Below are 15,761 nucleotides of genomic sequence, written 5' to 3'. Positions count from 1 at the left end.
GCAAATGCAAATAATCCTTTTGAAGATCAATAACATAGAACACGGAGCGAAACCCGAAAACAAAGTTCATCATACTTGTCCGTGAGAATCTTCGAGTTAAATATAAATAAGAATGAATGACTGATATTCAAATATTGTAACTAGTTACGCTGAAATTGATGATATCGTGAGTTTTTCATTATTCATCAAACGCTAAACTATCTCGTCTCGAAACTTTCACAAAAAAAAAACAGATGTTCAAACTTATTTGTCGAGAGAACTGCAAACAGATACTGACATGCATGTCTCGGGAAATATATAACGTGTATCGACCAATTGCGTATGTCACTGTTTTATAGAGAGATTGATATCAAAGTGGAGTTAAGTGATTTCTTTCCCAACTTTTCGACCGGTCCAAACTTTTATATAAATCGCAGTCGACGTTTTCTTTCTAACGATCTCTAAGAACTGAGAATAGTGGAATAGTGGAAGGAAAGGTTTGAGTCTATAGCTGTAAAAGATCTGGTAATTATTTTTTTATTTCGCATACATGTTGATGCATTTTATTTCATTCTATCCAGTGAATCAACCGACCCATTATTCATTTATGGTCGGCAAATCGACCTAAATGAGTACCTGATATCGTTATGTGTTGCCTAGTAGTTGATAGCAATGACGTTTTAGTTTTGACGTTTGACAAGTTGTAACTCAAAACCTGTACCAAATGTACATATTGATGAAAACCAAGATGATAATAACCATATACAGGGTGGCCCACCACATTCCCACCAGGGTAAAACTTTTAGTACAGTCATATGTGGGTCTATGAGGAGCATATTACAAAATTATTTTGAAATATACAGGGTGATTTCCAAAAAAGTTACATACAAGAGTTATATTTTTTCTCGTGGAACACCCTATATTTTTTATATTTTTAGATACTATAGACAAAATAAAGGTGAGTTACTATCATATTTCCCATACTTGAAACTGATCGTTTCTGAGAAATTTGAAAATACAGGCTATAATTTAAAAATTGTTTTCACCCTGTAACGTGTAACGAGTTGCTCGTGATTGAATGTACTGCTGAGCTCAAAAGTTAAGGGTATCTAACACATTAAATTTTCAATGCAATATTATTCCGAGTGCCTCAAAATTTGGACACACATTTGATTGAATACCTCCTTGTAGTTGAATGGAACACCCCATATTTGGTGGCGTAATTTGACGCAGAAGTAGATTTTCTTCAAAACTATATTGGGGTTCCCTATACCTATCTCTTCTGGTTTTCAAACAAAAGGCGTTTATATATTCTACTTATAAGTAATTTTTCTTAATCTTAAAAATGGAACACCATGTATTGTTATGAACCGCCATAAAGCATTCTTGAGGACATTTTATCGAAAAACTAAGAATCCTAAATAGTTTATTATTTCAATAAATCCTCAAAATGGTGTCCATTATTCTCGATGCATAGGCGAACTCTCTCTTGAAATATTATGCGATATGGAACGAAACGCTCTTCTGATTCGTACTTTCATATCCTGAGGTGTCGTTGGCGGTGTATCGTAAACAATACTTTTGATATATCCCCATAAAAATAGTCGGGACTTGTAAGGTCCACACATTAACAGACCATCTTTGCTGGTGATAAAGGGTTCTAAAAATATTAGGGTTTTCGTCACTGTAGTAGTGAAAGTTATGTCTGTTAACTAATCCGTTGTTATGGAAATTTGACTCATCGGAAAAAAGCACATAATCATAAAAATTTTCTTCATCACCAAACTTTTATAAAAACCATAAACAAAAATTCAGTTGTCATAATCATAATCTTCTTCAAAAAGCTGTTGATGTTGCAATATAGGTGGAATTTGTAATTTTTAATTATTCTTTGGATACTCTGTCTGCTTATTCCAATTGTTTCACATATTTTTCGTTGACTTATGTGAGGATGTTCAATTGGAGATAACATCACTGAATATTCATTTTCCTCATTTCCAGTAACCGGTTTTTGCCATTCTTGCATATTATAAGATACACTGCATATTTTTCGGAAAAGCTGCAACAACTTTTCCAATGAACGCTTGTTAGGATGACTCCTGTTAATATATCTTTGGGCATATACTCTTGACGCTAATAAACAGTTTTCTTTGATTAACAAGTCACTGTCGAATACTTTTTGTTTCATAATAATAATTAACTTCATCTAGGCCAGAGCCTACTATTATTGAAAAAATAGTAAAATAGGTTTTATAGGCAATCGTAAATGTATGTTTTTATTGACCCCATATTGTGATTTTGGTATTTATTCCACTATGAAGTCTAATATATCTGCTAAGAAACAAGCGAATTGAACGTATTTCGCCTAAATAATCAAGACACGTGCATCTTATTTCGAAGAATGCTTTTAAATATTTCAGAAATGACAATAAATTTTAGTTTTAACATTTGTCTGAATTTTAATTTAGATACACCTTATTTCAAAAAAATAAACTTGTGCTTTCAGTAAATCTACGTATTCTTCAATAAAAAGGTGTTTAAAACGCTTTCTAGGCTTTTCATTACAATACAGCGTGTTTCATTTTAAAGATAAAAAAATTACTCATAAGTAAAATATAAAAACGCCTTTTGTGTAAAAAGCTGGAGAGATAGGTATAGGAAACCCCGATATAGTTTCAAAGGGAATCTACTTCTGCGTCAAATTACGCCACCAAATACGGGATGTTCCATTCAACTTCAAGAAGTTATTTAATTGAATGTGTGTCCAAATTTTGAGGCAGTTGTTTTCGCCACTTGGAATATTATTGTATTAAAAATTTCATGTGGCAGCCAACTCACGAGCAGCTCTTTGTTCGTTACAGGGTGAAATTAATTTTTTAATTATGATCTGTATTTTTAAATTTCACGAAATTTATCAGAAACGGTCAGTTTCAACTATGGGAAATATATTACTCACCTTCAATTTATCTATAGTATCTAAAGATATAAAAAATATAGGGTGTTCCTTGAGAAAAAATATAACTTTGGTATGTAAATTTTTTGTGAGTCACCATGTATATTTCAAAATAATTTTGGTATATGCTCCTCATGAATCCACATATAACTGTGCTGAAAGTTTTTCCCTAACTCTCTTAATTTCTCATAGAAATACCGAGGCGAATTTGGTGAGCCACCCTGTATACAATTATTGTTTACAAAAGTAACTGCCATAATTGAAATTCATAGCCAACTAGAAAATTACGTATTGTGCACCCTCGTCTAAAAGAGTCTGAAACACTCACTATGTAATATCACCATTTTTTAGAACTACTTACTTCATCCCTACAAATTTGGATGAGATGAAATATTCTTCAAAACTGACACCTTTTAAGAAATTCACAATTTTAATTTTCATTTTGTCAAAAATTGTCTTTTATTTACATGTAGGCCAACTAGGATTTTGACACTTAATTACTGTTACTGGAATTTAACATAATTGCAGTGTCAAACTTAAAACTGAAAATCGATTGGAAAGAGTCTGGAAAACATTTTTTCGTTGAAATATTTAGGACCAGGTAGCCGAGCGGTTACAAACATCGCTTTTCAATTATTCTATTTACCGGTCATGTGGGTTTAAAGCCCAGCGACTACAGAATTTCCTTTCTGAGAGCAAGTGCTAGAAATCGCACGTTGAAATGTAAGACCTCGTTAATCATTGGTTCGTACAAGTTTCGACTTCTGAGGTCTGCCCGTTCATAAGTGGACGACAGCTGGTGAACAGAAAAAACTTGTTTTTATTATTTTATTTATGAGAGTGAATAATTAATAGAATAACAAAAAAATATAAGAAATTTATAACAGCTACTTAGAGTGGCCATCGGCTACGTCCAAACAATAATGTATTCGGTTTTTAAATTCTTCATCAACTCGCCAAATTGTCAAAAACGACTCTCCTTGATAGGAAAACTTAACAGATTGTCTCTGGTCTGGATTCCTGGCCATACTGGCCGAGAAGGCAAATAGGGTGCTGACTCCTTCGCAAACGAGGGTACTGCAAGCAGCTTCATCTGACCAGAACTTGTCATTGGCATCGCTTTGGGCTTTGCCAAACAAAGATTGAATACCTGGATGGCAAGAAGATTCATGGACTTCTGGCAGAATCTTCCAGGATTGGCTCACTCCAAGGCATTTATTCATCCTTCGAAGCTTAATACCAAACAGTTGTTGGATTAAAGTAGGGATGAAGTACGATGTCTAAGAGGCCTTCTCATCGATCACTGTCATTGGAATCATCATATGAGCATACTTTATGCCTGCCCAGCTGGGGACCGAATCAGGTTTCCAGAGTTTGGCAGAGCCATACTGCCACCATCTGAACTGAAAGACTACTCACCATACAAACTAATCGGCTTCGTTAAGCAGCTGGGTTTATTCAGCCGAGTGTGAATAGGTATGAGCCACAATAAACCCTTGTGGGTTGCGATGGAGGGTCGAATAGACCTTCTCACTTTTGACTTGAACCATCATCGGTGACCATCATTTCATTTCATTTGAAGAAATAATTGTCACAAAGTAGCAATTCAAACTTCTAGTGACATTTTCTATTGACATTTTCACGTTTGTTATCTCAGAAAATTCATTATTATATTCATATTATTTGAATACTGACACATCAATCAAATGCACAGCACATTCGGGTGAGGTGAAGAATTTGCCATTAAAGTGTTTCGTTGAACTCCTCTCCCCACAAAGTGTGATTTCCCTTGGTATATAATAATAATAATAAATGGGCTTTATTCATTGACATACATTGTTTATAAAGAAGAATCAAATACATAAATCAATGAAAGGGCGAAGTTCAAATGAGGCTGTTTTACAACTTAACCTGGGGGATAGCATATTTTATATAGAAATATAAAAATAATAACCTAGTATACATTGGTAAGTGGTAGTTCATGAATCTTTGTGAGACTGAGAAAAAAACAAAGGTTATAAATGACAAAGTAAATATTAAAAATCTATTGAGCTTCAATAAGGTAAAATATACAGCAAAACATACACAAAGGTGATACAAAGGGAAAACCATATGAGGAAGGCATAACATGAATATATTATCTATCCAGAAGACTTCAGATATGTTTACAACTTTTTCTTAAAATTATATATGGAGTAGTATCTAAATTCACTGGGCAGAGCATTATAGTATTGTTCGATTGAGTTGTAAATAAAACTACGAGAAAAGCAGGCTGTCGAGTGTTTTGGAATGATAAAAGTGTGACGGTTTCGTGTCCTCGAATCATTCTGTGATATGAAAGTTTTATATCTTTCATAAATATAATTTGGCCTTTTGTAAATGAGAAGTTTATGTGTATTGACGAGTAGGTGGAACTGCCAGGTTTCAACAATCGGTAACCAACCTGACCCCTCGAACTTGGGGGATATATGGTCAAATTTTCTCACACTATAAGAAAGACGAATGCAATTGTTTTGTATTTTTTGTAAGCAATTCACATCAGTTTGTATCAAAGCAGGCCCGTAGATTATATTGCAATACGCTAATCTTGACAATATGAGGGTTTCGCAAAGTTTCAACTTCAATTTGGAAGTCGTAATATTTCTACTTTGATAGAGTTGACGTAAGATACTGTATGAGCTACGACATAGTGAATTTATATGTTTGTGAAATCTCAGATCAGCATCTAGCCATAAACCCAAGTTCTTGCTTTCTGTAATTGTTTGTAGTAAGTCTTGTCCAAGTTGGATTTCAATACTTCCTTCAATTTCCCGTCTTTTGTGTTTCGGGCCATAAAGTATCAGCTGAGATTTTTTAGAATTCAATTTCAGGTTATGGGCTATAGATAGATCCAGTAACTTTTGTAGATCGCTGTTAATTTATTCCATTGCCACCTGCCAGTTACTTAAAGAAAATCGATAATATAACTGAGTGTCATCTGCATAATGATGAACTGTGCAATGATCAATTATTCAATGGAAGTCAGATATAATAGAGAGAACAGAATTGGGCCAAGGATAGAGCCTTGAGGTACTCCATAATCAACAGATAAAGCACTAGAACACTTTCCATCCAGACATACTGACTGAGTCCGAATTATTTTATCCATTTGCATTTTGGGTCAGAACTTTGATCAAAATATCATAGAAGTTGTTGACTTCTTCTCTAAGACCTTTAGCTCTAGCCACGGATAAACCTTCAGCTTGTCTGATAGACAGCTCCGGATTTCGTTCAATAAAACTTCTGAACCATGAACCTCCACCCATTTCGCTTTCGTGGTCGAAATTGTGTTTTAGCTGTAGCTTTTCAGCAAATTGATAAACTGATATGCGAATGGCTTGTCCATTTTGGGGGATATCCTGCATCACCTTGAGAATGTGCTTTACTAGCCTTTTCTCGTTGTCAAAATCAAAAAATGGGATGTTTTTTTAAAAAAATGCTTACGTTAATGGATGTATTGGAAACTAGAGACACCAATTAGTTACTTGTAATACACCGTTTGGAACCTTTGGTGTAGTGATTATTATTACTGGAGTTTTATACCAACACCAAATCGTTATTGTTAACACATCGACACCTAAACTACAGTTTAGACTTCGTCTTGAAGATGATCACTTGGTAATCTAAACACGTGTCAAGGTGTTAACAATAACGATTCGGTGTTGGTATAAAACTCCAGTAATATTCCATAATGATCTTTGATACATACCCAGGGTCAACTTTGTTGTATTTCTAGCAGCATATCGTCTACGCAATGTCCTCGATGGAATCCCCAATTGTCGGGATATTTCGTTTATCCCCATGATTTTGTTATCCATTTCATCGAGAGCTGACTGTAGTAGTTTTTAGTAAAATACAAAATAATAGATGAGTGTCAGCTAAGTATATCTGAGCGTAAGAAGATATTGTATTTATAAAATATGTAAAGTTAAAAAGATAATATAAAGATGAAATGTATGAAGATAAAAGCTAAAAAGTGGTAACAATGTATTAGATGGAATGTCTAATAGAAACTGCATGAGGTTAATCTGTAAGATTATCGAACGATCGTCGGAGAGTGAAGATAAATAATTTTAACTTATTTTTTGTGAGAAACTACAAACTTATCAATCAGAAATTGCGTTCCCTAAGTACTCTTCTACCGAATAAAAATTGATATTTACTAAGAATCATTTCATCTTGCTTTGAAAAGGGATGAGATCGAGATTGCTCCATTCACGCTTAAAAACGTCGAATTATTTTTGCCCATTCTGAAGGACCTTTCGTGTTCAACATACCGTTTTAAGAAAATTCGGCAACATTGTTCCACATAAACACTTTTACACTCTGAAAACTTGAGCTCATAAACTCCAGATTTTTCCATCTTGTCCGCTTCATCTTTAACATCGAAAAGGAAATTAGATAACCAGGCATGTGGCCTGAATACCACTTCCACATTATTTCTCCTGAAAAATCTCGCAATGGGGAAAGTTCATCCTGACGAAAATCAAGTAGTTTTTATAAGAGAGCTCTGAAACAACGCATTTTGAACTTATCATTTCGAACTTTTTGTTTAAAAAATTATTCAAATACTTAAAAAAGAAGAATGAAATAATGCATTCAACATTTGAAGGGATTCGTCTCTATTTCACCATTTGGCAACATCGGTTATAGCTAATAAAGGACAATGAATCTGTTACCTGTATGAGACAAACAAAGATGACAAATTTCAGAGGCGTGCTGTTCTGTTTACCTATGTTCCGAGTTCCGAGACATTCTGTGACATATGACATTTTGTGCACCTAACCTATCTTCCTCTATATAAATAAATAACAAAACAACTGTTGTTTATGTGGCTTGTGGAGGTGGTATTGAACTATAATTTATATTTTGCCTCAATTGTTGATTTATAAAGATAATTTTCCTTTTTTGAAGTAGGATATCTAGGTACGTATAAATTATTTCAACTTAATATAGGCGCTGTTGCCAATATGTGAATTAGAAACAAATCCCTTCGAAAATTAAAACCCAACATTTGAAACATCAATTTGAATACTTTTCGAAGTGAATTTGAAAAACTCATCAATCAAACTCAACTTTATTTTGTTCAAACTTGTATTTGCTGCAGTAACCCAAATTGAGGAACATTTCCCATTGTCTCTGTTCTTTTACAAAAATATGTTGGAGTAACATATTTTTTTTAATTCTGATCGTTTTCGTTTGATCCTTCAATTACGAGGCATTCCATCTATTTCGCCTCCGAACAAACGAATGAACTCCAACGCACCCAATCTCAGCGTCTCCACCACCCTCCGTATATTATCCCATACCAGCCGCACACTTTACGACCCCGAAGTAATAGCTGCTGGATATTCTCGAACTGCCAATCGGATGATAAAATTTCCCAATCGTCCGTGACGAGCATCCTCATAAAAAATAACCGCTCTATTATGGCACTGGCTCTAAAAAATCCAATTGTTTCAGCCTTCTGCGAACGACATCGGCGAATCTTCCAGCTCCGATCCCGACTCCATTGGCCTTGTGTCACGGTCCATCACGCTGCGCCTCCCGGTCGAGCGTAAAGGATCCCGAGGGAACGGCATCGAGATACGGTGCGAATCCGCCCTGCCTGGCGTGCCTGTAGCCAAGCAGATCACATCCCTCAACGTCCCCGTGAGGAATCCCAACGATCCGCAAATCAACAACCAAAAGTTGCACTGGTGAGTATTTGAGTGACGGCCGACCTTTTTGTTGAAGAGGGCTTGTTGGAGATGATGAGTCAGATGAGGGTTTACTTGTGTTGAATATTCAGTGGGGGGTTGTAGCGGGAAGAACTCCATGAAAGGTTCGGTCGTTAATTTTCGTCGGACAAACTAGTCTGTTGTTGAAGTTGACCTTTCTCCTGACTGGTTCGTTCTTTTTTTGGTTTTCATTACGTTCCTTGCTGAAACTAACAGAAACAGTTACCAAATCCCAATTGTGAAGTAACCCAAAACAATTATGATTATAAAAGGTAGACATGAAGATGGAAATCGAAGTGAGTATGATATAAAAACAGTCAGAGTCACGATTAGAAAAAAGTCAGTGAGAGTCACTTTAGAGTCCCCGTTAGAAGTCAGTAAAAATCACACTTAGAGTCAATTGAAAGGGTCACGATCAGAGTCAGTCAAAGTCATGATCAGGATGACATTAAAGTCATGTTAGCGTCAGTTAGATTCACGTTAGAGTCTCTTAGAGTCACGATTGGAAAGAAGTCAGTTGGAGTCTGAATCCGCAATGACTGAGTTAGCGATGAAATGTCGACGCAGGCATTACCATGAGAGCATACATAATATCCATTCATACTGCAAAAGCATTCCACAACGAGAAAAAAAATTATGTAGTCTTTGAAACGTGTATGGGATAATTTTTCGAAGGTGGTTGGTAAGATATTATACAGTGCTAGTCAAAAGTCCCCTCCCCCCCTCGTATCTTTTGAACGGGTATACTTCTAATAATGACATTTGGAGGGTGGAAATAAACGGATATAGGCTTCTTAACTGGTCATAACAGGTGACGCAATAGTCATAAATGACGTCACAAGGCCACTGTGACCAAAAATTTTAAATGGGACCCTATGGCAAGTGACAGCTCGTTTGAAAGGTATTGAAAATACCTATTCAGTCATACCAATTTTGTTTGGGTTTCGGCTGATTTTGATTGATAAATTGAAGAAATACGAAAATTATAGTTTCGCATTTAATTAATAAAGATTTAAGAACCAGTTCTTATAATAAGTGTTCAAAATGTGCTCCATCTACTTCCTGGCAGTAATGCATCCTATTGCTAAACTCTTGTCGTACTCGTCCCAGTGTGTCAGCGGAAATTGCCCTACATTCTTCAACAATTCGTTGTTTCAGAATGGCAATACTGTCAGGTGCTGTAGCGTAAACCTTAGATTTCAAGTACCCCCATAGAAAAAAATCTAATGGTGTAAGGTCCGGTGACCGAGCTGGCCATTCGATCGAACCTCGTCGTCTAATCCATCTACCACGATATTCTTCATCTAGGTAACGTCTTACTGCACCGTAATAGTGTGCAGGAGCACCATCTTGTTGAAACGTTATTTCCAAGTTGTCGAATTCATCTGGATTATCTTCTAGAATTTCAAGAATTAACGCCTCAATATCAGTTTGTAACATCTCCAGATACAATTCACCGGTTAAGTTAGCATTGAGAAAAAGAGGCCCAACTATGTGGTTTCCCAAAATACCTGCCCAAACATTTACTTTTTCTGGAAATTGAGTATGTTTTTCACGAAAGATGTGAGGATTTGTGTCACTCCAATACCTCACATTTTGAGTGTTAACATTTACATTGAGAAAGAAAGTACTTTCGTCACTAAAACAAATTGTCTGTATGTAGCCTGGTTGTTGGTTCATTTTATCGGACATAGTTTCACAGAATTCTAGTCTTCGGTCGGGGTCATCATCTGAAAGTTGGTGCACCATTTTTAATTTGTATGGATGAAATTTGTTTTTAGCCAACACCCTATGTACTGTCCTTTGACTGACTTCACAGATAGACGCAACTTGGGCTGTGGAAGAAGTAGGGTTCACTACCATTTCTCCAAGTATGTCAATTTTTTTGTCATCACTAATTGTTGGTCGACCAGATCGTTTGGCATCTTGAACACTACCTGATGCTTCAAACTTCCGAAGAAGCTCCCTCAAATAAACCCTCGATATAGGGCGATCGGGGTATCTCTCATTAAACAGTCGTTCCGCTGCATGGAAATTGTTTCTACATTCACCAATTATTAAGATAGCTGCTACTTTGTCGGCTACAGTACGTACCATTTTGCCTATGTAAACACTTAAACGTCTCGTTAAACAATAGCATAGGTAAATTTTCAAGGTATAAACACTTTTGACAAACACATCAACCTTTTTGACAATGAACCAGAGGCGTACTTTAAAATCTTTATTAATTAAATGCGAAACAATAATTTTCATATTTCTTCAATTCATCAATCAAAATCAGCCGAAAACCAAACAAAATTGGTATGACTGAATAGGTATTTTCAATACCTTTCAAACGAGCTGTCACTTGCCATAGGGTCCCATTTAAAATTTTTGGTCACAGTGGCCTTGTGACGTCATTTATGACTATTGCGTCACCTGTTATGACCAGTTAAGAAGCCTACATTCGTTTATTTCCACTCTCCAAATTTCATTATTATAAGTATACCCGTTCCAAAGATACGAGGGGGGGAGGGGACTTTTGACTAGCACTGTATAAATTGATCTAGAGAATTTTCAGAAGTTTTCTGCAGATTGTACTCAGCAGATCTTTTAAAATTACCACCACTTGTATAATGGAAGTGGATTTTGAAACATTGCCTTCTATTTTGTATACCTCCAGCAATGACCGAAAAATTGAAATTTATGTAAGAATTATACTGTTCAAGTTTTTGAACAATGGGCGACATGTATCACGATATCCTAAATCAAAATCTATTCTTAGTGAAGGAGATTTTCCCCAAAAAAACGTTTCGTAGCTGATATGAGATTGGATAAAGGCGTACTGGGTTGCGAAAAAAGGTGTCAAGTAAAACACATTTCCACAACTGCCTCAAGAAAAATATATATTTGAATAGTTCAATATTCAATTCTTCTGTATGACAACTTACGATTGTATATCTCTACCTCTGAGTTGTATAGGTATCAGTCCATCAAACACAAGGAAGTTCTATGAATATCCTATTGGGATGTTCCGTATATTCATAAGAAATCCGTTTCAGGTCCAACAGATATCTTATGGATATTCAAAGAATGTTCGAAGGTCATTGGCTTGGACTTTCACTGGATATTTGTCCTGGACTTTCCATGGATATGGATCGAATAAGATGATCGGAAGCCACTGACCTGGATATCAGCATTATATCCATCATTGATAGCCATATAATATCTTCGCGCTATAAAATCAGATTCCCATTATTCATTCTTCATTCATTCGAATGGATACAGAACAAAATAATATAGTCCACTCAAAAAAAGTTTGATCTCAATATTAAAAACCAAAATCAAATGAACCTATTGCAAATTTAACAGAATTAACTAAAAGGTTTTCATCAAAGTTGTGTGAAATTCATAATGCCTATCTGAATCGCTACTAGGTGAACGATAAATGGTAATGACGTCTTCTGTATCTGTAGAGTAGGGAGGGTAAGTGTAAGCCCACGCACTTAGGCCACATGTGACCCATTGTACATCCTCCCAAGGAGTTGTCCTCCTAGGTCGTCATCCATCCTGTCCTTTCCAGGAAGGTGGACAGGTCGCTGGGAGACATCTCCTTTATATCGGCAGGTGTAGGCCAACACTCGCCGAACACACACTCTCTTATTGACGATAACTCCGGGCACTCGCACAGGACATGCCTGACAGTCTCATCTTCCTGTTCACACATCCTGCATAGAGGTGTGTCCACTAGCCCCATATTATGTAGGTGTTACCTCAGCTGACAGTGGCCAGTCAGAAATCCTACTGTAAGGCGTAGATTTTTCCTGGTCATCGCCAGATATTTCTTCGGCGCCAGCTTCCCAGGGTCGCCCAAGGTGATCCTGGCAAGATTACATCCTTTGATTTCATCCCATCTCTTTAAAGATTGAGCATGGGTGTAACATTTGACTAGTTCCGCAATTGTCGAAGTCATCAGGCCGTGGGTGCCGCTTGGTCCTAAAATTCTTAGTCCAGCCGCTTCCTTGGCTAAAGAGTCGGCAATGCGATTACCTTTACTCCTTTCGTGCCCTTCAATCCACCTCAGGATAATGTTATTATCTACCGAGGCTTTGGCTAAATCTTGGTGGCACTCTAGTGCTAGCCCTGAAGTAACACGGTGTCTGTTCAAGGCTAATAGTGCTTGTCTGCTATCAGTGCAGATTGTTATGTTTTTGCCCGAAATTCTTTTCTTGGTTATTTCTTTTGTGGCGATTGAGATACTAGCCAGTTCTGTTTGGACCACGCTGGTATTTCTTCCCACTTTTCCATTTGATCCTTAGGCTTAGTGATCTGGAGTACACTCCACATCCTGAACCTTCTTTGGTTTTTGAGCCATCTGTATAAATCCGTATTGCATTTGTAGCATCTGACTCTGTGTTCTGCTTAATTTGTATTTTGTAGGGTTTATTAAACACAAACCTGGGTTCAATTGCATCACTTGTTGCCTGCAGCAGAGGTTGCGCAGTAAGCGCTTCCCGCCATAGGCCCAGCCTCAATCGACCCATTCCTACTTCTAGGTTTACACCAGTCGTGTGCAATCGTACCATGGCCATTAACGCAACATCCTTAACGAACAGATCCAGAGGGGTCAGACCCGTGATTACTTCCATTGCCGCGGTTGATGTTGTTCTCATGGCTCCTGTGATGTTTAAACAAGCCAGTCGCTGTATACGGGGTGTACAGCGACTACACGGGGTGAGAGACCCCATGCGCGTATCACTGTCCTCCGACATTGCTCATAAGCCACATATGCTCTTTTTGCTCTACTCTGTAGATGAGAGTTCCATGTTAGCTTCTTGTCGAGGATAATACCAAGGTATTTCACCTCTTCAGAGAAGTTTAGTTGGCTTTTGAAGATTTCGGGACGTTTTAAGTCCGTTAAACTTCTTTTCCTGGTGAAAAGGACCATCTCAGTCTTCTTGGGATTGATCGACAGAGAGTGTTCCTTACACCATGTTTCTATCAATTTGAGCCCATCCTGCGCTCTATCGCACAGTGTGTTTACAAATTTGCCGGTCTGCAAGATAACTATGTCATCTGCATATGCAATTGTGTAGAATCTATTTTTGTTAAGGTGATTAATTAGGGTATCCAGAACTATGTTCCAGAGAAGGGGTGATAAGACCCCTCCCTGTGGACATCCCCTCATGACCAGTCCTTTAACTGTGATGTCTTCTACATTAATACCTATTGCTCTGCTAGAGAGCATCTGGAGTATCCATTCTCCTACTACCAGGGGTACATTCCTGGAGTGTAGTTGCTGGGTAATTGTTGGAAAGGTTGTTTTATCAAACGCTCCCTTAATATCGTAATGACGTCTTATTTTCTTGTATAGCTGAGCATTCGAAGCACTCCAATAATGCTTTGACTGAAAATATCATATTTTTAAATCGTGGTTCCTTATCTTCTTTCACGAATATGGTTTTTTCAGCACGTTTGTTGATTGTTTTGAATATTTGAATGAATTTATAAAATCAATATCCTGTGCCTGATCTAGCTGTTCATGTTTTGGATATACTTCTTTCTTAGTTCATTTCGTTATAATGTTCAGGGACTGCTATATTTCTTATAAATATATAGTGTCTTACAAATCTTCGGCTTATCCCAGTTATTCCTGTCAATTATGATTCAGAAGCCATATTGACATGTCCATTACAGGCGCCCGTTTATAGTGGAGATAATACCCTTCACATCGAAGACCCTGGCTACCCGTGCCACTACTGTTTCCTCCTCGATGGTGTTGCCACCAATCTTCTAATAAGTATTCAGTTTATCCACTTGCGCTTATCGTCAATCTTTCTCCAGCTCGACGCCTGGATGGGTATTTCTCAATATTCTTCAAATGAATATTCAACTATTTTATCCGATTCTTTTGTTGTGTCCGACTACCCGAGTTCTGAAAACCTAGTTGTACGAACAAAAGAAAATAAAACAATGCGACACAACCTGAACTACGTCATAAATGTAAATTGCATCACGTTCTGCTGATGCCGCGCTTACTGCAAATAGATAAATGTGTTAATTTTGTTTCAGGACTGGGTCCAGCGCAACCACCCGATCTCACCGGTCATTCCAGATAGCCTGGACCCTTATTTGGGTAGTGGTAGTGAAATGGAGCATGGGGATGATTTCCCAGTAAACTAGTTTTAGATTCCAGGATAACTGTACAGATAATTATGTGATGTTTGATGTGGCATGAGACAAATTGATACCCAATCACGGGGTTGAGTGGAGTCGTATTGGAGGCTTCAACTAGAGGGTTAGAGTCAGTAGTAGCAGTTTGTTCAAGGATACGTCTACAAACTAATATTGCCTGAAATACGTTTCCAAAACATTCAATTCTCAAGAAATTTTAGTTTAAAAACACAGGCATAAGGAATACTTCAAAAACCTATTTCGTCTTGCAATTTCAAATGATCTTCATTTTCAAAACCCTCAATCTGTCATAGACACTAATAGTAGTACTTGGACTGGTCATAGATGCAACTTTGAACCTTTGATCCTCAATAAGACAACCGTGTGTGAAAAAACTTTCAGTTGAGCTTCTGTTCAAGAGTATTATCCTTGTAGTTGAAAACAATCGAGGCTGATGGAATGTCGACTTTGGGTTGACAAATAAAAAGTAGTAATAACATTTTTTCTAATGAAATTGCAATAAGTTCATAAAATATGAATGTGTTCTTGATGATATTCACCAATAAAGACTTCTTTATCTCAAAATGTTACTTTTTGGAACCAGTTATTGTATAGGAGTAATAACTTTGTAGTTTCAAAAATATTTCTATGAAATTGCAATAAATTTACAAGGTATAGGTCTGTTATTGAAAATATCTACCAAGCGATATGTCTTCATGTCAAAATGTTCCGAGACCAGATGATAATATTCGAATTCCAGAAAATGTTTATCAGCAGGTCCAAAATATTTCAAAATAATATATTCAGAATTTTCTCCAACTGAAGTCTTACCAACTAACAACATACTTTCCAGAAGAAGACCACGTAGTAACGCCTACATCCATCAATTTGTTAGACTTTTTATTCATCACTTTAGT

At 36.8% G+C, this 15,761-nt stretch overlaps 1 protein-coding gene across 1 annotated transcript in view; it reads left to right on the top strand.

The window, feature by feature from the left end:
• LOC111507392 (uncharacterized) overlaps nucleotides 1–15,536 on the top strand; it is a 128,229-nt gene extending 112,693 nt beyond the window's left edge. The window contains exons 4-5 of the mRNA XM_023162690.2: nucleotides 8,435–8,670; nucleotides 14,743–15,536. Coding sequence (XP_023018458.2) covers nucleotides 8,435–8,670; nucleotides 14,743–14,848 — 342 coding nt within the window. The 3' untranslated portion in view covers nucleotides 14,849–15,536. The remainder of the gene's footprint in view (nucleotides 1–8,434; nucleotides 8,671–14,742) is intronic.
• Nucleotides 15,537–15,761: the final 225 nt, after the last annotated feature.

Source organism: Leptinotarsa decemlineata, unplaced genomic scaffold, assembly GCF_025532065.1.
Source record: "Leptinotarsa decemlineata unplaced genomic scaffold, Ldec_3_MD MMD2_tig00026314_RagTag_RagTag, whole genome shotgun sequence".
Lineage (NCBI taxonomy): Eukaryota > Metazoa > Arthropoda > Insecta > Coleoptera > Chrysomelidae > Leptinotarsa > Leptinotarsa decemlineata.
The sequence above is the reverse complement of the archived record's forward strand: the minus strand, read 5'-3'. Positions and strand labels throughout refer to the sequence as shown.